General features: G+C 39.3%; 2 protein-coding genes across 2 annotated transcripts in view; both read right to left on the minus strand.

Annotated features, from left to right (window-relative positions):
• The window catches only part of LOC109035996 (uncharacterized), a 38,350-nt gene extending 36,076 nt beyond the window's left edge, over positions 1 to 2,274 (minus strand). Inside the window, exon 1 of the mRNA XM_019049884.2 lies at positions 2,168 to 2,274. The gene's annotated coding sequence lies outside the window, so the exon portion shown is untranslated. The remainder of the gene's footprint in view (positions 1 to 2,167) is intronic.
• Positions 2,275 to 7,383: 5,109 nt separating this feature from the next.
• Positions 7,384 to 19,602, minus strand: LOC109035973 (uncharacterized). The gene is made up of 4 exons (XM_019049844.2): positions 19,319 to 19,602; positions 16,162 to 16,258; positions 10,330 to 10,413; positions 7,384 to 8,512 (listed from the first exon to the last, which is right to left on the minus strand). The coding sequence occupies exons 2-4, from the start codon at positions 16,246 to 16,248 to the stop codon at positions 8,231 to 8,233; spliced, it is 453 nt and encodes a 150-aa protein (XP_018905389.2). The 5' UTR covers positions 16,249 to 16,258; positions 19,319 to 19,602; the 3' UTR covers positions 7,384 to 8,230.
• Between the last annotated feature and the right edge of the window lie 6,802 nt (positions 19,603 to 26,404).

Raw genomic sequence — 26,404 nt, forward strand, 5'->3', positions numbered from 1 at the left:
CACCAGCTCCCAGATACGTTGAACACACTTGTTTTTCCCGTTTTATATGGACTGGTTTTGTCCCGTTGAACCATTGATGCGTTTGAGAGTAATGATTAAAGCTGACCGTTTACGGAAATAGGAAACTCCTTGACGGATTATACATATATTACCGCACGCTTGCAACATTTTGTAATATCACTTTCTTTTTTTGCGGTCAGCAAAGAAAAATCACCATTCTACTACTATATTATGATGGTAATAATAATATTCCAAACGAAGTCAAAATGTGATATTTTGCAGGTATTGTCGGTTTTAGCTTTTTTTCTTTACGAATATCGATAAAATGATCACAACTAAAATTCCAAGATAACGGATTTCTTGTGATAATGTATCCGATTTGTATTTATCAGAGTGCGTTAAATTAACTACGGATGAACCAGAGTTTTCGGTATCGAAAATTCTGAGGCCAGTCAACCCGCAAAAAATGCCTTTTTCTGTTCATAAATATCAAGTTAACGGTGGAACATGGCAGCGTGAGGATAAGCAATTAGTCGATTTTGAAGGTTGGCAAGATTGACCCGCGCACCGTTCTCAACTGCACGTTCCAGGGCTTCTGGGTAATTAAGATGTGTACTGCTACATCACTGATCACCGACCCTGTAATTAAAGTTTACTCACAATCATCGTGCGTATTCTCCCATGCATTCAAGCATGCAGTCAACCTCTGCGCTAAGTAAAAGCAGTCAAAGACCTAGTCGCGAATTATTCGGAACTGTCATGTCCGCATAGAAAAAGAATGGACCACTAATACTGCCGTGCTAAGAAAAAATGGCGTATGAACCTTTAGGCGTTGCCAAATTGCCTTTGGTAAAACACAAATTTCCTGGTAAACTTATAAATATTTTCCTTCCAATTTTTCAGATAATTTTGTTCGCAATTTTGACTGAAGTCCCTGAAAATTTCAAGGAAAAATGTTCACAATTTTCCTCTGAAATAAAAATTTAATCGAAGAAAATTTGGCAACTCTCGAGTGTTCATACGGCGTTCTTCCTTAGCAAGGCAGTTTAGTCAGACTAAGAAATTAAAGACCACATTACATACTCTTTCGTTAAAACGTCAGAGCACGTTGACCCTACTGGGAAATGTCAAAATTGATCCATAAGTGATATGCTGGAAGGAACTAGAAACGTGAGGGGAACGCGAGGTGTTTTCGTTTAAACTACAAAAGAAACAATGTAAAAGTGGGCGTGTTTCTTTTTGGGAAAATAGAATAGTGGGATTTGACATTAAATTCAAAGGAAGTAAGCGCCGAAATATGCTAACTCATGAGCCTTGATGATGGCAAAAGAGCGCTGCCGACAGGGCTCATGAGTTAAAGGGTCTCACCACCGATATTCTCGTCGAGCCCACGCTCATGTCGTTATCGCCGACGCCACTGACGCATTATAATTCCCATACATTGTTACGGCCCTCAACTAAAAAGCGCACTCCTTCTTTCCGAACCGTCTATGGTCCCTGTTAGCAAAAATACATCCAAGTGAGAGTGAGAGGTAAAGGAGGGCATTTCATATTATAAACAGCAAATTCAAACTTCCCGCTCGTGAAAAAAAGAAACAATTAGCAACATGGTCTATTTAGGCATTGAAAGCAACCTGTACATCAGGAACATAAGGAGACTTTCTGATACGAGTAGGTACCTTTAATCTTGGCAAAAAAAAAAGTTTATACTCACAAGAATATTACTCCATTGTGAAACATACATATATCATCTTTGTGCATGCGCCCGATTTTAGTTGAGTAGATTTTTGTTTGTTTATGAGCGTAAAAAGTGAAGGGACGTAGACAGAAACCACTAATTTCTAATTTATGATTTGAATTAGGAAATTCTTAATGCGTTCATCATATTCTACGTGAAAAGTCGATAAAGAATCCTATTTTCTGGTCCTTCATTATGTACCTACCCTGCCTAGTGTCATGTCCGCACCAAAAAGTTTTGGGAGTGGTCACTAGGTTTCAAGTATGTGGGGTGCTTTAGGGTCAAGGTCTGATCTGGAAGCCTATAAAAATATACGAGCTCAAATTTAAAAGAAAACAACGAAGGAAGGAAGAAATATCATCTACGAAGCAGGCTTGTAAATTAATTAATAAAAAAGAAAAAAAATAAATCAATTAGTTTATTACTTACCTAGTATGGATGTGTGTATCAGTTGTTGTAAACAAACGAAGACTAAACAGAACAGGCAAGAGTGCAGAAATGCAGTTTACTTGCAAGGTTGCCGTCCACGGCAACAAAAACAATTTTTAAGTGCAATTTGTGGGTAGTTTTGAAATTTTTACACTTAATTTGACAATGCTGCTAACCCGGACATGAACTAGTTGGCAGTTACAAAACTATGCAGTTACGGATCACGGATTGTGCGAGTGGGCTGCTGTAGTTGTCCAGAGGGGGAACGAAATGTTGTTGGATTTGTTAGGAATGGTAATGAAATTTCAATGATATGACCACATTTAATTAGTGACTAAACGCACCAATTAAAGCTCAAGAAGAATGTCTAAACATTCGGATAAAGTTTTTATTGATGTTTTAGTGATGCATTTTTTCAAACAATCTGCGCTCTTATCCTACAAGCGCTTATTTCTGAGAAAATAAGGAAGTGGGGTCATAATAATTATGTGCAAATGAAGCTGAGTATACGATTTGTCAATGTTCAGTTATACAGGGTGTACCAAAAGTCCGCCCCACCCCTGCTAACTTTTGAACGAATTGAGCTAGGGTAATGAAACTTTGGGAATGTTCCTATCTCAAAGGGGACTATCTTTTTTTTTTTGGGGGGGGGGGGGTCAAAATTTTGATCCCCCCTCAGGGGGGCGCGGGGGGCCCCAACTTTTTTTTCAAATGGCAACCCCTATCTTGTGATACCTCATTCGAAAGAGCATTAAAAACTAAGAATTTTGGCGCAAACCGCAGATCAATATCTTAATTTTTGACCGAGCTATGATAGGTCAAAGGTCAAATTTGACCTATTTTCAAAAAATCATAACTCCGGTTCAAATTATCATAAAGAAAAAAATAAAACGGGAAAATTTACCAAATTGTGTCCACTTTTAGGTAAAAATTGCAGAAATCACTTCGATTTAATTTTAAGGGGGGGGGGGGGTCGGACCCCTAAATATGTCAATTCAAAGGTCATTCAATTTTCCCGCAAAATAAGCCAATTTCCCCTAGATTTGCCTCCACATTATCTCAGTAAGGTCAAAATCAGTTCAACATAACGTTGGCAAGTCCCCAAATTTGACACGAAATTTAAGGTGATTAAATTTGACCGTTTAAATTTCGTTTTTTTTAACTTTTTCCGAAATTTGGGGACTTGCCAACGTTATGTTGAACTGATTTTGACCTTACTGAGATAATGTGGAGGCAAATCTAGGGGAAATTGGCTTATTTTGCGGGAAAATTGAATGACCTTTGAATTGACATATTTAGGGGTCCGACCCCCCCCCCCCCCTTAAAATTAAATCGAAGTGATTTCTGCAATTTTTACCTAAAAGTGGACACAATTTGGTAAATTTTCCCGTTTTATTTTTTTCTTTATGATAATTTGAACCGGAGTTATGATTTTTTGAAAATAGGTCAAATTTGACCTTTGACCTATCATAGCTCGGTCAAAAATTAAGATATTGATCTGCGGTTTGCGCCAAAATTCTTAGTTTTTAATGCTCTTTCGAATGAGGTATCACAAGATAGGGGTTGCTATTTGAAAAAAAAGTTGGGGGCCCCCCGCGCCCCCCTGAGGGGGGATCAAAATTTTGACCCCCCCCCCCCCAAAAAAAAAAGATAGTCCCCTTTGAGATAGGAACATTCCCAAAGTTTCATTACCCTAGCTCAATTCGTTCAAAAGTTAGCAGGGGTGGGACGGACTTTTGGTACACCCTGTATGTATTCATGTTTCCTTCCTCGGTATGAACAGGGTTTTAAAATCTAACACATTTATTTCAGCAATGCATTTCCAAGAAATTAGGTAAAAAAGATTTTTGCAATTACATTCTAACATTTTCCATCTTCGATCTTTTACACAAGCCGCAAGGGAGCAATGATGTTATTTGAGCGAAACTAGAAACATTTTGTGGGGAGAGGGGCAGTACAGTCACCTCATCAAAGGAGGTCCGAGGGGGCACAGATAGCAACCTCATTAAAGGGTGTCTGTAGGGTCTAACCAGCTCGAGAGGGGGAGGAGTTTAGTGGGATTTCCTCTGATCTAATGCGGGATTCCGAGGGTCTTTCCGAGAAAATTTTTCTAAGAGTAGATTCATTTTTTAATAAAAAGAAAAAAAAGGAAAAGAAAGAAAAGAAAAAAAGGAAAAATAAGAAAAACAAGAAAAATAAAAAATTCACACAAGTTTCGAATGGTCCATTCCGCTTTATTCGATGCCTCTTCGAATATTCATCAATTTTTGAACAAGTAGATCCTTTCGACAAAGGGATAGATGCCGCAAACGTCTATATAGGGCGTGAGAACAGTTTTTATTGTATTCTCCGTTGAAAGTAAAGAATTAATTGCTTAGTCTTGATCTGAAGTGGGTGTCAAAAGCTCACGAGTAATGAAATTAAATAAGGCACATATACCCAACGCAGGGCTGGATAGAAACTTTAGGGCCCGGGGGCTGGTACGCGTGAGGGGCCCGGAGAACGGGGAGGGGAGGGGAGGGTCGCCCTCCCCCGACTTTTGTTCAGACTTTTTGTTCGAATTCGACGTTTGTTCAGACTTTTGTTCGATAATATTGTGATAAATCGCCGTCGATGAAATCACGATTTTACTGCAAATTTATGCGATGAAATCGCAATTAATTACAATTTTTTATCCGATAATATTGCAATAAATTGACGTCAATAAAATTGCGATACATCCTCCAAACAAATCGGAACTTCTCGCGATCACTGCTACTTGGGAAGTTGTTTGTTCCATTATTTGATGGGAATATTAATAAGATCAAGTTCAGTGAGCATTGTATTGCAATGTCTGAAAGGTACTAGCACTGAATATATCGGTATGTGAAGTGTAGCCAAGTGCCAGAAATAATGTAACATTTTTTCTGAGAAAACTTACATTTTATAAACTATAATACCACTGCACAAAAACAGTGATAAAAAAATGATAAGCGTCCTAGAAAAGTAAGAAATAACTAAGGGGGTAAAAAGAGGGGATGAATTATTAAATGCACAAAAAGAGGTATAAATCTGGCTAGTAATCCCCTCTACATGAAATGTGCTGTCATCGCTGACGAGAACTGAGTACTATGCATTGATTGAAAGTGTTTAGATTATTGGGTGTGTTTTGATCTGTTAATTTGTTATCGACTGTTACTGAAATCTGTTACCTTGTCTGAAATTAAGTTATGGCCTTTGTGATTTATACTTTACTTTGTGACTCTGACGATGAAGCACTTGCTTCAAAAAGCCTCCGTCAAATTTCCTTAATGAAATATAGGTTTTTTTTTTTTTTAAAAAAATGCTACATTATTCTAGCACTTGGCTACACTCCACATACCAATATTAACGAGAGTGGATTTGACAACCTTGGAATGAAGATATGTTCCTTGTTCTAAGAGAACGACACATATTTGGTCGTGTGGGGACTCCTCCGCGCCTTAATTTCGAAAGCGATTATCTGGTGACGTAGCAAAGATGGGGGCTGCGTGCCCTCTTAGCCGCAGCGCAGCGCCGGTTTGCGTAATCCTAATGCATCCCGTAATGATGCCATTGCTGCAGCAGCACCGTGCACTGTGACAGCGGCTGCGGTGCCCGCTTCGGCGCCTTGTCTACTGCATTAAGGTGTCATGATGCCGGAGACGGCCGAGATCTAGTCCAACGCTGACAGGTTGATCCATTCAGTTTTTATGACACTATCAAAACACAGCTGCGTGACTGGTTGTCAAGATGGATACTGCGATGAAAAAAAAAGAAGCTGTCATTAAAAATATCAGTTTAGCAGACATTTAGGGCCCCTTCATAGGATGACCCCTGTGGCCTGATTTTTTAAAAGACAAGGTGATAGACGAGGGAGACAAAGATATTGAAAAATCAATTTCTGGTCCACACTGGTCCCCCACACGACAGCGATGAGCATCCAACGAGAGTGTCAGAATGGATCGAGAGAAAAAGTTCGCTTTAGGCTGAGGGTGGGAAATGGTACACGAAGCAATATACATACAAAGAAGATAATGAGCAAATGGAGGGATCCTCTAGGTTGAAACTGCTTGAAATTCGTAGTTAAAAAAAATAAGTTCTACGGGGAAGCTATTCAAAATTTTCCTCAATCTGTCATATTCGAGTTACGAAATTGCTGGTTTATTATGCAACATCCGCCTGTTTACTGACATATGAATTGACTAGATACTAGGAATTTATTCATTGAGAGACAGGAGAAAATTTTCCATTGAAATTTCAAAATCCGACTTTTCAACCTACCTCGACGGAAATCACACTATCACTTTTTTTATTCATTTATTTATTCTTTTGTGGACGGAAGTCTCTCTCCCCATAAAGGGTCACATTAAAGGTTTTTGCCGGTAGATTCAAAGGCCTAAAGAAGCCCCCCCCCCCCTCCACCTTTCCTGGACCAACAATTTCACCAGAAAGGGGTAATTTTTGGTCATGTCTAAGCATGCTTATAGAAAGTATATAGCATGTATAGTGCATATATTAAACAAGAACGCTTATACTTACACTTTCAAAGAATTATCGATGATTTAACGTCATTTTTTACACATTTCTTGCGTACAAAGAAGCACATATTGAGTTGTGAACAAATTCCGACCAAAAAATTTTAAGAAACCTTCTACCAGTGGCGCAGTCCGTATATTCCGATGAAAAAAAAATGTCTTAAAAAAAAAAAAAAATACTGTTAAATTGAAAAGCCGTCGTCGTGTTTTCTAACTTCCAGTCGTTGAGCATTGGTAATTTTTGATAATTTTTAAAAAAAATCGTTTCCTTCTCTAATTCTCTGTATGGCTAGAGTCTTATCATTGCAGGGGCTACCGTCCGAACATGCAAATGCCGTTGTTTTGGCAAAAAAAAAAAAAAAAAAAAAAAAAAAAAACGCCAAGGTGACAAGATGGTTCCATTAAAAATGTATCAAAATTTTACAAAGTGCCCCATCACAACAGTCCTGATCCAAAAAAGTTTATTGGAATAAATATCTCCCAGATGCACTATTTGGCATACCTCAGGTTCTCCTTCAAATCAATGACTAGGCAACACACGCTTCATTCACGGTACATGCTCTCCGGAGTACCTTGTTTGCGGTGATGACTCCTGTAGAGGATCAAGAACCAACTAGTAGTTGCGCTTCTAATTATTCGATGATTTTTAAAAGGGATGACTCAGGACAGTTGTTAATGATGAAATTCAATACCAATGTAACGCCAACAGTAGTTTTAATTAACACTGCAACGAAGTAAATTTAATGTATGAAACAATATCATCCTGGAGAGGAAAAATATATTTACACGTTGATACAATTAGCAGATCAATATCCACAAGCATTGATTTTGGAATGGTCTAAAGAAAGAGTCCACGCCCGTAATATTTAATGATATGAAGTTGATAATGAATAAAGGATAGGATACAACTGAAAGCAAATAATCATAGATGAAACAAAACTCTCTGAACCTATGCTTTAAAATCTGAAGGAATGAATGGACTTACCGAGGCAGATTAAAAATGTACCTACAATATACAATATTTATCTTGCATTAAATTCCGTAGAAGTACAATTAAGTTGAAGAGCTTTGAGAAATATAAAAAGGTACCTACTTGACAACACTTGAAAGTAATCTATTTTACACGTGTTAAAGAAAACTGCAAGGGATTCACAGAATCATTCACTATTACCATTTGTAGATAGGTTTTATAGTCATTGAGCGCTTCATATCTTGGGTCATATGGATGCAATCCACTTCTGTGGTCCGCAGTCTTGTTGACTTGTTGTTGTCTCTGAATTTTCCAAGAGAATATACACACTTTAGTGGTACTTTAAAGGCTAGATCTTCCGAAGTTCTAATGCGCACATGCGATTCAAATTCTCCTCTGTCTGATATTGGTCATTTAGAGAATGAAATGAAAAAAATTTCATTTAGATCGTTCTGATTTGAAAACTTAATTTTTCTGACTTTTTATCGCATTTCAAGATTTCACAAGTTTTACCTACAATTAGGTATAATCCAAACTTCAATATTTTCTCTAAGATAATTACTCATCAATATCCAATGTTTTCTTTTTTTGCTTTGAGTTTAAATTCTGGGGTTTTTCTTTTTTTTGACGTTGATTATATAAAGTGGGCCTCTGGACGGAGAAAGCAGGCCGTTGTTGGAAGGTTGAGTACGAGTAATCGCTTGGGTAGTAGCCTCCTGTGTAACTCGGACGGGAAGCATACTGCTGATAACCATTCAACACTTGTTGCCGGATTCTGTAGGTGATTGGCCTCGTAGTTTTCCATAGATTGCTAACGGCGGTCAGGGTCTGTATTGGAATCTGTCAGAACATCAAGAATGACAAGTCTCAGACAAAATACTGCGTTAGTTCAAACTTCCAGAAGTTCTCAAGTGAAATCAAACGTAAAAACCACCTTTAGAAGGGCCAACTGAATGTGGGAATACTGTGCTTCAGGTGCCGAGTTCCTTTCATTCCTCGCACTTTAGGTTTAACGTCCATTATCAATAGGACGTATTTCTGTCAAATGAAACCATGTGCATTATGACGTAGGCCCTGTTATACATGTATTCTTATGGGTCTCAGAGCTCATGTCAAATTGCACATAGTTCCGTTTGACAGATATACAACCAATATGAACAGGATGTATAATTCCGTCTGTGAAAAAGCACAGCAAGATCATTGCTACCTACTTGAGTAGGAACAGCCGAAACTCCTTCAACATGAACATGCAATACGGACGCATCCACGCGGCACGAATTGTTATGTCAAAATTAAATTTCTGTAATATGAGGCTTTGCTTTTTTTAATGGAATTTATTTTAATATGGTTCTGAGATTTTTCCTCTTTTTTAAATTACATGATAGAATAAATGAATAAAATATAAAAAGACACATTGAAGCATAAAGGAAACCCAAGTTCGGCAAAAGAACTCAAAGTGAGGAGGAGACACACATTTTTTTGTGTATTCGGGCTATGTTTTTTGTGAATTATTGAGGAGGAGTTAAGCATTGGTTTATTACTACTTTCTAACGCATCGGTTTCAAAAATGGCCGGGAAATGACAACATAGTTACTTTCTAAAGCAGCAACATACAAGATATATATATTTCCCATCAGCATAAACTAACTTACATGGGTTATTGCATATTGCTCCCTCCTTTTCATTAAAATAGAATGGACCACTAGACAAGGTACGAATTTAAGCGATCTGATACATGTTTCTTGACCAGAATTTCACGTGGAAAACGATTCACACAACGAAAATTACGGAAACCAACTCTTAACGAAGATATTAACGTTTTTATTTCACATTGGTTACGAGGAATTTGAACTGCCCGCTCACAAGAAACTCAAAACTCTACGCGAGTCAAATCGCCCACTACAACGGTTTCAGCAAGATTCTCAATCGAGCAATGTTCATTTCCCATCATGTGTTGTTCAAACTATTAGCAATTTGCTATAACTGAGCCAAAGCGTCAAGATTAAGGTTGCCAGATTTTTATATCGCAGAGACTGTCATGATAACGTTTAGCGCGCGATGTGAATCACGTAGAGCATTGTGTTTTCATGAGCGGGTGGTTTGAATTCACGCATTAAGAATCATTAAATATCTTCGTAAGGAGTTGATTTCGGTAATTTTCGTTGTGTGCATCGTGTTTTACGTAAAATTTTGGTTAAGAAACATGTATCAGAATGCTGAAATTCGTACCTTATCTAGTGGTCCATTCCAGTTAAACATTTAAAACTTCGAGTCAGCCGGGAAACCCTTTCACCCTCTTCTTCTTCCCTGGTAGTTGCGTCGAAAACACCGTGATGGAAAGCGTCATGTGAGATCTCACACGACAATGCCTCAGCTCCTACGAGAACACCATGATTTACCCTATTCTACTTCCCTGGTATAGACATCTAAAATACGGTGGTGGATTGCGTAATCTGAGATTTCATGACAATTCCTCAGCTCCACCGGGAAATCCATTTACTCTTTTCTCCTCCCTTGTATTCGCCTCTAACATTCTTTGGTGGAAAGCGTCATATTAAATCTCACATTACGCTTCCCTAGTTCAGTCAAGAGGCCCCTTTACCTTTCCTCTTCCCATGCTATTTGCATCTAAAATACCTGTTTGAAATTTATCTCACCTGGAAAATGCTGTCGATGACTTGATTTCCTTGCTCAAGCTCAAATTGTCGCTTCGCTCTCTTTAAAACAACTTCTGAAGTTTCCTGGGGAATAAGAAACATATTGTGCGTGTCTTTAATATCTATGACAGAATATTTTAGCGGTGCTACCTGGGTGCATGTATGCATTTATTAATGCACTTATGTAATTCAACAGACTGGCTTCAGTGTCTCGGGACTTATCCCGCTTCACAGTGGCGTAGACAAGGGGGAGGTCCGGGGGGTCTCGACCCCCCCCCCCCTTAGCCACGTTAATTGTACCTTTTTTCACTTTTGGAGAACAGACATAAAATAGGTATTATCCTAGCTATACATAAGAATTCCTAGCTACGCCACTGCTATTTCATGTTTGCTGTTCTTTTAAGTTGGATCTCATTTATTTTTTAATCGTTCGGTAAAAATATTCGTAATTTATTATATACTCTTAACGATACATTCTCATTCTATCTCAATTTATTTCCAAACAATAACAAATGCGCATGGAGGCATCGCTTGACGGACGGGCATAAAAGTAGAATAATAGGACGTATTTATGCGAAACGGAACTATGTGCAAGTGGAAAGATGGGGTGTGCTTGTCAGTGCTCGGGCCATGAGAATGAATGGTACTTTAAAAGTGCCAGTGACGTCAGCTATGCATGAGGACCGGGCGCGACGAGGCAGCACACGAGCGACGACGACTAGGTCGTCAGTCTTTAACTCATGAGCCCTGTCAGCAGGGCTCTTGTCACATGCCCCCGGCTCACGAGTTAGTGCTCAATTCCATTTGATTTCATCAAAAATTCCGTATTTCCATTTTCTCAAGAGGAACTATATCCACTGACCACATTGTTTCTTATGCAGCTTCCACGAGCACACCCCATCTTTCCACTTCAACATAGTTCCTTCAGCATAAAAACGTCCAGTCGACGGTGCAACTTCCCAACCATGGATCTCATATCCGGCGTTTAAGAATCTCTCTTTCTCTCTTATATTTAATATTTTTTAGGAGAACAGATAAAAATCATTTCTGAAGTTACCTCAGAATTTGCATCAGACAGAGAAAAAAAATCATGGATGTTTTCAATAATTGACGTTGAGGAGTTTCTCTTTTACGAAATGGACGTAAGACTATCAAACAAAGATACGTGCAGGTGAGAAATATGGGGTGTGCTCTAGAAAGCTGCATAAGAAACAGTGTATTAGTTGGCGTGATTCCTTTTGAGAATTGGAAAAGCGGTATTTTAAATTGAGCAAAGAAAGCTACCTATGTGGCAACTGAATGCGGGATTCATGAACCGCGGGCATGGCAAGAGAGCGTTGTGGACAGGGCTCATGAGTTAAAGCGCCCCGTCGACGATCTCTCCCTTGCGCTTGCGCTCGATCATTGCCGCTGACGTCAATGGCGCTTCATTATTCTCATACACTCTTACAGCCAGAGAACTAACAAGCACACCCCATTTTTCTCACCTGCACAAAGTTCTGTTTGATAGACATACGTCCAAATGACGTAGAATATGAATGACAAGAAGTCTGCAACGTCGCAAACGGAAGTGCGTGGTTAGAAAGTTTCACCGTCAATAAGTAAGTTAAAAAAAAACATAGATATGACGATTTTGTAAAATACGAATTTCCTCTCCAATAATGCAACGAATTGAGCCGTGATGTTGAATTAATAGAGAAGGTTTCATCAGCTACCCTGTGAAAAATCTCGTCTGAAATCCCTCAATCTATACACAGGGTGTTTCAGACCACCCGTACCAGGCCTTTTTCTCGGTTGTTTTAGGTCGCACGAAGTCGGGGACCGCGGGGTTGAATGGGGATCGACCCCAAAGAATCCGAATTTCGTGGTCCCGAAACCCCCCCACCCCCCTTGGGGGGTAAAGGGGGGGTCACGATGCTAAAAGTCACGGTTCCCGACCGAATTGTGGATTAATCGCATCAGAATTGAAAAGCACGGAAAATTTCACGTGAAATTGACCCCTAAAAATCCGCAATCGGCCCATCCAAGGCCTATAAATGATCCTCTAAAGAGGGGACTGTACCCCCTCCATAATTTCTCTTTGGTCTCAAAATTGACGTAGATTCTCCAGAAAAAGATGGTTTCCCAGGTAATCGACCCCGAGAAATCCAAATTTCATGGTCCCGAATCTCCTCTAGCCCCCCTTGGGGGGTAAACGGGTGGCCCAATTTTAAAAATCGGGGCTCCTTTCCGAATCGCAAATTGATTGCATCCGAATTGAGGAGCAGAACATTTTTCCATCTTTAGTGACCCCCAAGAGTTTAAATTGACCCCCCCGAACGGCAGAAAGTAACCCCTGAGGAGGGGGGCTTCGCCCCCTCCAGAAGTTTCTCAAGATTCCTCTTTGGTTACAAAATTGACGTCGATTCTCCAGAAAAAGACGGTTTTCCAGGTAATCGACCCTGAGGATTCTGAATTTCATGGTCCCTAAGCTCCGCTACCCGCCCTTTTGGGCAGAAACCGTCTTTTTTTGGAGAATCGACGTCAATTTTGCGACCAAAGAGGAACCTTGAGAAACTTCTGGAGGGGGCGAAGCCCCCCTCCTCAGGGGTTACTTTCTGCCGTTCAGGGGGGTCAATTTAAACTCTTGGGACAACAAACAACATTGGGGACAACATTTAAACAATTCGGATGCAATCAATTTGCGATTCGGAAAGGAGCCCCGATTTTTAAAATTGGGCCACCCGTTTACCCCCCAAGGGGGGCTAGAGGAGATTCGGGACCATGAAATTTGGATTTCTCGGGGTCGATTACCTGGGAAACCATCTTTTTCTGGAGAATCTACGTCAATTTTGAGACCAAAGAGAAATTATGGAGGGGGTACAGTCCCCCTCTTTAGGGGGTCATTTATAGGCCTTGGATGGGCCGATTACGGATTTTTAGGGGTCAATTTCACGTGAAATTTTCCGTGCTTTTCAATTCTGATGCAATTAATCCGCAATTCGGTCGGGAACCGTGACTTTTAGCATCGTGACCCCCCCTTTACCTCCCAAGGGGGAGTGGGGGGGTGGGGGGGGGGGGTTTCGGGACCACGAAATTCGGATTCCTTGGGTCGATTCCCCATTCAACTCCGCGGTCCCCGACTTCTTACGACCTAAAACAACCGAGAAAAAGGCCTGGTACGGGTGGTCTGAAACACCTTGTATGTAAAGACACTTTGACGTAAAGTATTGGGATTGAAATATCAATACAAAACGTGGATTTTTGCGCCACCTCACTATTGGTTTCGATCGATATAGAATTCTAATGCAGTTGAATTTTTATAAGGTAGAGCACTGGGTAGGTAGGTGAAACATACCAATATACGGTATAGGGCCTCGTTATTTGCTGAAAATTGAGAATTAGCTAAATCTGTATTTTTGCAAAAGTTCATTGACATCTCGTAGTTTATCAACCTCCCACTAAGGATTCATCTAACTATGCAACTATGCGCTTACATAAGTTTTCACTCAACATTTTCGCGGCCAGGTGATCTGAGTTTGATGGTCTCAGGCAATGGTCACCTGGGGCTGGGGTAATAAGCGTGGGATTAGCCAAAGGCTATTTGAAATTGGTAAAAAAAAAAAAAAAAAAAAAAAAAAAAAAAAAAAAAAATTCTTGCCTGAATACTGCAAACATTTTCATGGAACTTATTTTATTTTTTCGGCAAGATCCTAATCACGAAATCTACGAGGCGTCAAGATATCTACATCAAGATTCATATGAAAGAGAGCTAAGATTAAAACTGCGTGGGACCGAATTAAGTGGGTTGAGTTTTGGTCGTAATGACAAACCAGTTACACAATGACCAATGAGAAAGACTATGGCTCAGCTGCTAGCCCAGAGATGTCCTTTTTTTGGTTCATTAGGAAATGATGCACATGAAGCTTATAACTTTTTAACTCTTAATTCTATTCTTTGCCATTCAGGTTGGCACGTAATTTATTCTCATGAAAGTTGTATGGCCCATGAGAAAAAATTGCATCTTACCATTGGCAAGAGAATAGAAAAGTGGAAATTAGGAGCCGTGCAGAAACAGCAACAATAAGAATGACGACTAAACTCTTCCAACCTGCGTCCGCTGAAATAATAATAATACTAATGATACCTAATAATAAAAAAAAAAAAAAACTTGGCATATTTTTCCTCAGCAAGATTCTGAGCTAATCTTCAATTCCGAGCAAAAACATATTTTTGAGGTGAAAGCTCGTAACTACGTCAGGGATTCGGAGACATGATATGAAAATATTAAAATTTAGATAACCACACGAAAATTAAATGGTCCTCTATGAAAGATATATTAATTGTAAAAACACAAGCGTTTCAGTAGCATTGCAATACGTCTGGTTCTTTTCTGGGAATTCAGACGAAACTCTTTCGTCTGAGTGCAGGTAGCGTTAACCCTGTACCGCCAATCAGCTTTCTAACCATCATTAATTTTCTTGAATCAGGAATGAAATGATTCTTGAGCGAGTCCCTGTGCTCTTTTCACCAGGGACTGTTCCAGTAATACGTATAAGACATTTTGACCGAATTTTTGACCCCCATCTCCCTTTTCATGCATCCACGCGACAACCTATTGCCCTCTTTTTGAATGAATGGGGATGTTGCAAACTTTTGCTAGAGCAAAAATAAGAGTTGTTCCTTGTAGATAATGTCTCAAAAATCACGATGAGCGCATCGGCAAATTCTGAAATGCACTCTTAACTTCACAATTTGCGTATGAAATTTGCGTTTTTTTTTTTAAGATTCCCGCTTCAAAAAAGGATACTATAGCACAGGTGAACATTTCGTTACGGAAGTTGTTCCATTCAATCCCTGCTCAACATGGCCGACGGTTCCGCGCGCAAGTTGAGGAGAGCACGAGGTCAACCAATAGGCGGATATCTATCAATGCGAGAAAAATGTGAATGTAAACACACCGATTGTTATCAGGTGGTTAGAATCATCGTTCCGTTAGGTACATGTGTTTTGACGGATTGGCGTCGGCTATGTTGAATATTTTGTAGTATCCTTGTGAGCAAGGGTTGGATAGAATGACTCCTCTAACGAAATGTTAACCTGTGCCGTGGCATTGTTTTTGAAGCGGGAAGCTAAAAAAAAACGCAAATTTCTTATGCTAAATGTGAAGTAAAGAGTGCATCTCAGACTTTGCCGATGCGCTCATCGTGATTTTAGGAACATACTCTATGAGTAACCACTCTTAGTTTTGCTCCAGCAAAAGTTTACAACAAGCCCATTACGTTGGACTGGCCCTTGCTATTACCCCCAATTTTTCAGAAAATAATGGCGAAAGCATGCAAAAAAGCTGGAAATGTTTTTTTCTTTTTTGGGAATGAACAGTTTTTTAAAGGAGAAGACTTATGTAAGACGGGGTTTAATTTCCTCTCTTCCTCCTCGACATGAGCCCATATATGAGAAAATCAGACTATCTCGCTCAATGAGGCACCGTTATACTTGAACCCAATACTGACCCCTTTTCCCAAAAAGCACAGCAAAACGAAAATATTGAAATTTAATTTCAATAAATTTCAATATTTTACATCATTTAGTCGAATTATGCCGATTTTAAACAATCAACAAAATGAGCTCCATACGTCAGAAAGATAGGCATTATGCGATGCAACGAAAAATTGCAACTTATTTCAATTTCATTGCAATAAGTTTCAATAAATGGAGCCCCTTCAAATAGGAGTTAGGCAACAAGCACAACACTCAGTGGAATTGCAATATTTGCACCATGCAATTGCTACTTATTGCAATCTGTTCTACTTGGGTTCTTTGAGTTAGATAAAGTTGCGCTTAGCGACGTACCTTTGCATCGACGAAGTGATGAAGGATCAAAATAACGAAGAATCCCGGGAAAATTCTCTGGCGCCCGGAAGGATTGAGCAACTTCATTGCGGCATAGCTGGAAAAGAGCAAGTTTGTCGTAGATCAGTGATCAGTGCTCGAGTAACGCCATTTCACGCCAAATCAAAGCGGTCAACACTCACTGTCACGACTACTTCCAGTCCAAAGTGACGTTGCATTCCTCCCTGATGGATTAAAATTGCATCCTATGCAAGTGCGAATAAAACAAAAATGCTCACAGCCCAATTTGGCATTTCAGTCAAAGGAGGTGCCGCAATCGTACTAATAAACCAAGAGAGACAGATCATTTTAAATGTAATTTACATTGGGGTGGGTTCGGTACCGTCATGTTCGGTGATTATTAAATGGACTCCCTATACTGCGGGCCGATTATTGATATTGATAGACAAAGCTATAAAAAAAGAAGACAGAAGAGATATGGAGAGATCTTATTGGTGGAAGTGGGTGGTTGCAATGGACAAAAGAGGCAGATTATAGACTAACTAACGGCAACCCACGAGAGACCCGATAGTTACTCCATCATTTTTTCCCTTAATCTATAGGAACCACCCATTTCAACCGATAGGATCGCTCCATACTCCCTATGTCTTTTTTGCCTATCTCGATTTGTCTATCATTTTCAATAATCAGCCCGCTGCAGTGCTAAGGAGAGGCCGTATGAACGTTCGAGGAGTACAGAATATCCCTACATGTATTTTTGCAAAAAGCTATGCTTATTTTTCTTTGAAATTTCGAAACATTTTAGATCTAATTGCGAAGAAAATTGTCTAAAAATGTGAACAAAAATATTCGCAATTTTCCCAGTAAATTAGTTTTGTTTTGTTTTTTTTTCTTTCTTTTTTTTTTTAGAGGAATTAAGGTAGCGTCTGAAGGTTCGTACGGTGTTCTTCCTTAGCACGGTATTATATGCCAACTAATCTTATGAAAGAACTTCGAAAATATACTACCCCACTACCCCTACGCTCCTCATGAAAGTGTCCACACTTCGGTGTCTTGCACAATAATTTTCACGCTGCTTAGTTTAATTTTGTGTCAAAATATGGCATAGAGTCATTGCATTATAATCTTAGAATTTAGCCCTGAGACTGACGGGTTAAATATCCCGGATACGCTCTTCCAGAATCAGCCATTCGTTTTTTCATTGGCAAACTTCAAACCCTTACAATTGAATCCGTGAGAACGAAAACACATCAAATCGAAAAATGAAAATAATGAAGACACACGAAACTGCACACCCCACCAAGCACACTCTACCAAGTAGGTGAAGAAGTTTATCCAAGAAAAAGATTTTTGGTGCCGAAAGACAAATACTTAAAGACATCGTTAAAGGTCCAAACAGATGCGCTTATACTTCAATGACCTTTATGAAAATTCACCGTCGTTAATGAAATTTGAGCATTCTCGAGTTACCGAGTTGGTGTGTTTTCGTTCTCACTGATTCAATTTCAGTTTCGTTTGAAATTCCAGCACCTATTTTTACCAAAATATTTGAAGAATTCAACCGCATTCAATGGTGCCAACTATTTAATTTTGAGTTTACTGACCCCACGTGTACCAAACTTAACACCTAAATCCCTAGGTGGCGGTAGCCACCCCGGCCCAATCCTAAAAAAAATTCGAAGAGGGGTGACTGCTACCTAACTAGGTAAACACGAGAAAGTACCTACTCTGACAGAGAATCGTTCAGCTATCATCCAGCTTTCTATTACTTTCAATGGTTGGCTGTATTGTTTTTAGTCTGTTGTTAAATCCAGTATAGAGCTTATCTAAATAATGCTTGTGTGCTAGTAGTACGGAGATTTTAATAATTGTTTTAAAGCTGGTATGAGAGTAGAAAAATGTCATCATTGCCATGAAAACCATTATGTCTATCAAAGATACCAATGACTGCGTCCATAGCAATGATTTTTGTCTATGCATGCACACTTATTTAGCTGTGCGAAGGGTTTTTGGTCTGTTCTATATAGGCACTGTTTATAATATACTGTGTGAAACCCTGGCCCTGGTGCTCTGGATAGTAATGAATATTGAATGGAAATTAGTAATCACATTGTGCTGAACAAAAAAAAAGGCAGGGAGAATTATTGTCTATTCTGCTTAAAAGCTGCGATCTGTGGCGCGGTTTATTCTGAATCTTTCGGTAAAAAAAGTTTTCGCTTGAAATGCCGCTGAGAGTTTTATCACCCGCGAGTAGGATTTAATGTACGGTTGGACATATTTATAATTCATTCTGTTGAAAAATGGATGTATTTCTGCTAAACGGAACTAGAGACGTGTGGGAAAAGTGGGGTGTGCTCATGGTGAACTGCATAAGAGACGATGTAAAAGTAGGCGTGATCCTCTCGGAGAAATGGAAAAGCGGAATTTTACATTAACGGAACTAGGCGCCAACTTTATGCTAATTCATGAGCCGTGGACGCGTCACAAGAGCGTTTTGGACAGGGCTCATGAGTTAATGCAGCATTGTGGAGTTCGTCGAGCCCGGTCGTCGATGCTGACGTCACTGCCGCTTTATAATCCCCGTATACTCTTACAGCCCTCAACTAACGGGCACACCCCTTCTCCCCCACATGTATCTGCTTCCGTTCAGTAGAACTACGTCCGAATATAGGGTTTACTTCCTCTCTTCTTCAAAGTTTCAATTACATTTTCAAATCTAGTGAAACTGAAGAGATTAAAATAAAAAAATGGCTCGTTAGAATTTTAAAGCTAACCCTTTATCACATATTTTAGCACGAAAGCAACGAACGGTTTTTAGTTTTAGCCCTCCACGGCATGAGTTGCATCAAAGCAACGAGCAGTTCTCGTTTGGGGTTTCGGGGGGGGGGGGGAGGGGGTGGTAGTCTAATCCTCAAATTGCCTACAGTAATTTTGGGACTCCATTTTTTCGAAAATCAAAGTAACGGTGCACGTGCACAATTTCGATGTTTTTTCCTCCTCGGTGATCAATTCATGGAGTAGAAGGTCAACAAATTTTCAGAGACCCTAGCGAAGTCTTTACCGGAAGTGAACTCTGAAAGGAGCACAAAGCAGAATCATAACACGAGGGTCGGATCCGATCCCTGCGTAGCGTTGGGAGAGTGGAAAAGCGACTTACGTGTTTTATCTGCGAGACTCGTGGATAGTTTCCATGGCCGGGCACTTGACTGCGACTGCACGAGTTCCGAAAAATTTGAATAATAGGAGTCGGATCCGCGAATCCGCTGCGCGAATGGGAGGCACAGACCGCGAAGGCGGCGCTGATGTAATCCGGCGAACCCGCCAAAGCAAAACACCTTAAAAATCACTCATCCACTCATATTCTTCCGGTGGAGTTGCGTGGTTATTGCTTAGCGCCCCGAACGGGGGCCACGTGTGGGCAAAGACAGTGGAGACGCCGGCGCATGCGCGTAACGCTTGGTATTTCTTTTTCTTTTTTTCTTTTTCTTCCTCTTTTGATTCCCATTTGATTCTCCTCACAACTGTCCCGACTTGGCGATCTTAGACGTGTGCACACTACTGACACACTTTTCGGATAATTAACGGAGCCCATTCGCAAAATAGCTCCCCCGCGCGGCCGGCCCCGGCCTGACAGTAAGTGGTTCTTCATCTCTCACGCATTGCTGCAAAATCTTTCGTCAATACCTAACAGGCAATAATTAGACACACTGAAAAAAAAGTATGGTGACATTTACTATGATCTACTTGATTTTTTACACAGTGATACTATTTAGTGGAAATAACCAGAATTATAGTAGTATTCGCCAGAACTCTGGTGATTCTTACCATAGTATGGTAAATGCCACCATAGAGTCTGGTGTTTATTACCATATTCGTATCACTGTGTCAGAGATGGTAAAATCTACCGGCATATTTTTTTCAGTGCATAGCGGAAAATCCCCTATTCCGGGTGGACAGAGGCTTTTCTGAATGAAACTTTATAAAAAGTAGAGATTGCACGAGGGTGTTTTCAAATGAGGTTCTACTGTAAGGTCCAACTTCACTTCCCCCATAATTTTATTTCGCATTCTGGGATGAACCAAACTTAATCTTGACCAATATGAGATACTAGGGGGGTATGCCCCCTGGCCGCTACGCGCGGCTCAACCCCCAGAGGGCGCCTCGCGCTCTCTAATTTGGCCCGCGTCGAAAAAAGAACGACCAAAAAAAATGAACAGATTTTTGTACTCGACTCTCATTTATTCAATCTCCCTCTGGCCGGGAGCAATCGGACCAATCAGAATCGAATGAAAAAATCTGCATTTATTTCAAACTTCACGCCAAGACTGAAACGAGACAGGACTAACGGAACGGAGCGTTTCGTCGCTCTTGAATAGTCTGTAGTAAAGGAGCACACCTTCGACTCACTTACCTTACCGTAACAGACCAAGATTCAACATTTCCCGCTAAGTTCAATTTTCCGCTAAAGAAATTCCCGCAAGTTTTCATTGGTGGGAATTTCAAATTTTGCCCTCCTTTCCAGGCTCACTGGTCTACTTTTATATAAAAAAACCTGGCCCCTCTTTTCAAATTCTGATCACAGCGGGCTTATCTAGAGACTATCACCTGTCGATAACCGCAAAAATCATGGGAATCGGCCCAGGAGAACGCTCAAACGAACTGTGGCAACAAATAAAAATTTACATTGTTTAAATGGGAGAATTCGCAACTTTACCACGCAATATAAAAAAAAAAAAAACCTGGGTCATGTCTTCAACGCAAACATCATGAAAATCGGCCCGGTAGAACGCAGGAACTAAGCGTTGCCAGATGTGCAAATTTAGGAGGTCTTGAAGCTTTAAATATAGATAGAATCAGGAAATATAGCTCGGCAAGCTTAATTATTAAGCTACAACCAGAAATCTGCCCGGAAAATGTATCATTCCGAGACATTTGCTCTAATCTCACCTGATTTTCCAAATCTTCGTCTCAAATGTGATGTATAATACTTTTCATTGAAAATTGACCGACATTTTTATAAGAGCATCATTGGAAAAATTTAATCCCTTTACATCTTGCAGAGCTGGAAAGTTGAGGAAAAACTCATCCGTCATGAAATAATTCTGAGGCTCTTTTTGCTTGTATTGTTGAACAGTTCTGTTTGTCAAGATATGCACTGTCTTACTTTAACACGAGAAGAAGCTTCAAATTCTTGGAATATTGCAATACGAAATGGATCAGAATCATGGAATTTTAAAACTTCGACTGGTCATGGATAACTGCACAGTTAAAAAAAAAATACACAAGCTTAAGTTTATACGGGAACTGGGTCAAATGATTTCACAAGCCTTGTGTCAGCGTAAAAACTCGCACACATCCCCGAGTATATACTTGAACAGATTTGTGTTAAAATAGTCCATACTTTGATATTCATACACATCATTGTAAATGTTTTTTAAACAATTTTTTCCACAATTTTTACTCGTGTTCCAGAAAAAAAACCCAACCCTGTGAATAAACACACAAAAAACACCGAAGTTTATTCCTAGTATTGTGTTTTTAGAAATAGTCATTGAGTTTGAATTAACTCGGAAGTTGTCGATTTATTCCTAAACTCAAGAGAAAAAAAAATACAAAATTTGAGCATAAACGCTGATCATTTGTGTAAATTCAAGCGAGTTTTTTTTTCAGAAATATGCAAGGCTTGTGTAAATATTTGACCCAGTTCCCATATAAACTTAAACTTTAGTTTTTTTTTCACATCGTTGTGCAAATTCCACTGAGCACAATGGAAGAAGTTAGTGTCCCTCCAACAGTTATCAAAGAATTTCAAACATCACAAATTCGTATCATACTCATAAAAAAATCAAACAAGTTAGACTATAGAAACAAATCTTTGGATAGAAGATAGCACTACAATAGTAAAGGCGTTCTATATCTATCGAATGTTCAAGTGTTCAGGAAGCAATTAAATAAATATTCACCATAATCTTGAGATTTATTTATTCAACAGTGCATACATAGATGCCGCCAAATGACGGCTATGATGCATGTCAAAAAGCAGGCTGTGTTAAAAAATTAAGAACAATCACATATAAGAACTCTTTGAATCTTATGCATTTCCTACTAAACAGAACGTTTTTAATTGATAGAAAATTGCTACTAAGTTACCTTCACGAGGTAGATCCTTAAAATCATTAGGAAGAGAATTATACATCTGTACACAGATAAAACGTGTCCGAAAAATTTCTAGGTTCCGTCCGGATGTACGCTTCTCCAAACTCGACAATGTTGCCATGTGGCTACACTGTTAGAAATTTTAGAAGATTCCGGGGTGAGAATCACTCTTACTTCGCCTCTATTTTGCCCATGGAAAAATCGAGTGAAAATACGAACGAGTGACCGACGGCGCGGAGGGAACAACACTCCTGAACTCGGCGTGTAATGCACCCCGACCACAGGGTGCTAATCACCACACAAAGGAGTGATTTCAGGAGAGGTGAGGTGAGGCTCGAGGAAGGGGCAATATTGCTGCTACAAGAATTCACGCGACGCTACCGCGCAGGGTTTCAAAATTTCACGAAATCACGCCGATAGCGCTATCTGTCAATTAATGACTGAACTACTTTCTACGACATACTCAGCGCACGCTGTCAAATAGACATGGAAGTTCTTGCCATGAACATTAGTTACGGGTTTCTACAAGTTCATCACAATTGAAATTCGGATTACCTTAGTAATTACAACATTAACCATTTACCTTAGATCCTGCGACGATTTGTAGCGTAAAATTCCGAGCGCTCCCGTGTGGATTTGGACCCGAGCCGCGTTGGTGATAGTCCAGTGCTCTGCCACTGAGCCTCGAGGGTCGGATGGTTGATAAGGCTGAAATCACGCCTCTTATTCTCATGGGTCGCGTTTGTGCAGTAGTGCGCGCAATGGCGCACTCTCTGCTCGGGGTGAAAATCACTCCAGGTAAAAGTGGGGAGTTAACAACTGATTCGCTGCAGCGACATTGTCTCGCTATCGCGGCAATTCACTTTCATGGAGAGTTCCGAACTCCTCGACGGAGTGATTTTCACTGCGCATCTCAGGTCACTCCGCATTTCACTCCGGGTTTCCCGAAAGATTTTTAACAGTGTATGCTAGTTGTTCATTCGTCTTTCCATTCGTAATCACTATAAATCACTAAGTATAAGGCAGCGGAGCCTTTTCGTAACGATGCTATCGTTCAAACACAATAAGTATATCACGCAATGGAATGCTTAATACGTTAAAAATATACAACGGAAGAACACTCGACCTGGGTTGCACAATTCACTTGGTGACTTGACGTGGGTCTCGCGGATCGCGCACGCTCTAACTGAGGATCATGGGTATCTGCGTTGCGAGACGGGGACTTACTGCGCATGCGTGAACCAAAATATATACACAACCACTGTGTTTTTACACACGAACAATGAGCATTAACACACAGAGCTGTTAATTTGTGCACAAACTCGTGCACTTTCATATATTACTAGTGTGTTTCTTTACATCATTTCAGAACTTAATCATACTAGTAGAGTATTTTTTCTCCCAATTGGTTAATTTATTTTAACACACAGAGGTTCTGGTGCCCAAACCGTTTTGAGTTTTTTTCTCGAGATTGCCTGTGTTTTATTTCTCTTTGCACCATGATGTTTTAGTCTACGAGTGTGCAAAACAACACCGACGTAAGAATATTTTCTTAGGACCGTAAAAACATTCTCTCTCGTTAATGAAAAGAAACACAGAGTCGTGATATTATTGTGCATCTTTTCTTAAGAGCTCAGAATATGTTGCAAGTGTTGTGTTTTTATTTTGAAAACACAAAGTTCTACGATTTCACTCAGTCAGAAGAGCCCTTGAGTAATTTTTGTAAGCATTTTTTTTGTTATTTGTGTTTATTCATCGAGATTGTGCAATTTTTTCTCCACCTCGAGTATTTTTACTCCAAGATTTTCAGAAGAAGTACACTGAAATTTCTAAAAACAACTACACAATAATACACAAGTCCATTTTTTTTTAACTGTGTGTGGAGTGGAGATAAAGCAAGGAAAAGTTTGAGGAATTGCATGAACATAATAATTCCACTGGTTAGGTAACATTTTTTTGTACATACATATATTTGCCAAAGATTTGCCAACTGATACGGACTAGATTTTTAGCGCTGATTCTGAAAAAAACCTCCGTTTTCTAGACCAGTTTGATTCTTCCTTAAAAATCTAGCTTTTCTAAAGGAGACAAATTTCCAGGCAAATCTGCGCACGATGGAAAAAAACAAGAAATGTTTCGATTTTGCAGCCATAAATACTCGTGGAAACGGTGTATTCGGCCCCTACACAAATTTCTTTTCTGAATACCAAGCAAGGTTTTTACGGTCCAGTTTCATTAAAATCGAATGATGCAAGCTTGTCACCGAGATAGAGATTTAAGGTACGACCGCCATCTTAGATTTTCGAATTTATGAAAACTGAAAATTCGAGTTTCGCGTCAAAAAGTACTTTTTGATGCCAAGTTTCACTCAAATCGATTTATTAGGTGCCGGCATAGCATTATAAGTCACGTCTGTCATCTTGGATTTTTTTATTTTGGAACTTTGACTAAATATTCGAGTTTCTCATTAAAAAATACTTTGGTACACCAAATTTCACTTAAATTTCTTGAATAGAGCACCAACAGGCAGGCAAGCAAATCTCAATTGTACAAATAAATTAGTTGTCTTCACCAAGGTGGGGTCGAATGGAACAGTACAGATTGGGGGAATAAGCTGTTTTTGAAGCTTATCTCTTACAGTGAAGACAATTTTGGTAGGTTTTTTTTCACGGAATTTGTAGTGGCATATCCTAGAGTATTGGGATTTGACAAGTTTTTCCACAGATCAGCCTCCGGAAGTATTTTACGAGCTGATATTAGCGTGTGTGTGATTTTTTTTATTATTTTATTTTTTGTATGTGGTGGTTTACACTAGGTGGTTTTAAAATTCCCAAGGAAACACCCAGATCCGTAGAGACATTAATTTTACCTAATAACAAAACCGCACAAGAAAAATTTCGAAGAAATTTGGAAGAGCTTAGGGGAACTAGAAAACTTATTGAATATAACGCGCACGTTCTGAAACATGGCTTTTTAATATACTTTGAGAACGTATTTTACTGTAAAATTTGATCACCTCCACCTTAATTAGGTATTCTTTTGTCCTATTTTTTGGATTTCACAAAAATTCTAGTCTTCCAAAATTTTAGTTAAATATTTCTTTTGTAAAAAATTCTTCTATTATTTATTACATGATTAAATGAATTTTAAAAATGAATTTTTAATCGTGTATTTTTTTCACATCATCATGAAAAGAAAAAATACCTGCAAACATTTTCCATGGACACGCTACTGAAACATTACTGTCTTGCAATTACCAACTTGTTTTATTATAAACTTATATGTCTTTTATCAAAGTTTAGTGAAAAAATATAGAAATTTCGATTAGATTCCTCTCAGCCTTCACGAAGAAAACGAGTCAAAGACTGGGTCCTAGAAGGGCATCAACTCGAATTTGGGTAAAAACCAGCCCTAACCTTCCACGACTACGACATAAATCTGAGGAAGACCGGTGATAGGTGCCTACCCAAAAGTGATGCCATTTGATGTATCTCTCTAGGTACGAGTAATATCGTTTTTCCGTATTAATTTTGCAACATCGCACAAAGCGTGCGCTAATGGAAAGCCCTCTCAACCTCGAAGTTTACATAAAACAATAGATGAGTTTTAATTACTTCATCCGTTGTCTTTTTACAGAATAATGCCTCACTGCAGTGTCGTAAAAGCGTTTCAGGATGAGGCAGTAAAAACTGACGCCACCAACATCATGATCCGTTAAAAAATCGCACGAGAGAAGTATGGTCTTTATCATTATTTGCACAGAAAATATAAAAAAAAAAATTGAAACTCTCAATTAAATTGAGTTACAATGAAAGAAAATCGGTATTCAAGAAAATCATTTTAACTGACAAGAATATTATATATATTTAGCTTTAAAACATAAGTTGAAAAACACAGAGGCATATCAATAGTGAGACTGCAGAAATGCGTATTTCGGTTTGGGACGTTGAAAACTTCCTGCCATACTTTATTTTCTACATTGAAAACTATGGAACATCACATTTGGAAATTTTAGTGAATTTTATTCTTTTTAGTAAGAATATTCTGTGAAAAACTTCAAGCCTTGATGTTGATTTGGTCTTCCTTT

This window comes from Bemisia tabaci, chromosome 2 (assembly GCF_918797505.1).
Source record: "Bemisia tabaci chromosome 2, PGI_BMITA_v3".
Taxonomy (NCBI): Eukaryota; Metazoa; Arthropoda; class Insecta; order Hemiptera; family Aleyrodidae; genus Bemisia; species Bemisia tabaci.

Coding starts and splice junctions, on each gene's coding strand:
- LOC109035973 (XM_019049844.2), bottom strand. CDS start 16,248: ATGAAGTTGCTCAATCCTTCCGGGCGCCAGAGAATTTTCCCGGGATTC. Junction 10,414..16,161: donor ATCACTTCGTCGATGCAAAG/GTACGTCGCTAA, acceptor CTTATTCCCCAG/GAAACTTCAGAAGTTGTTTT. Junction 8,513..10,329: donor TCATCGACAGCATTTTCCAG/GTGAGATAAATT, acceptor ATGTTCTGACAG/ATTCCAATACAGACCCTGAC.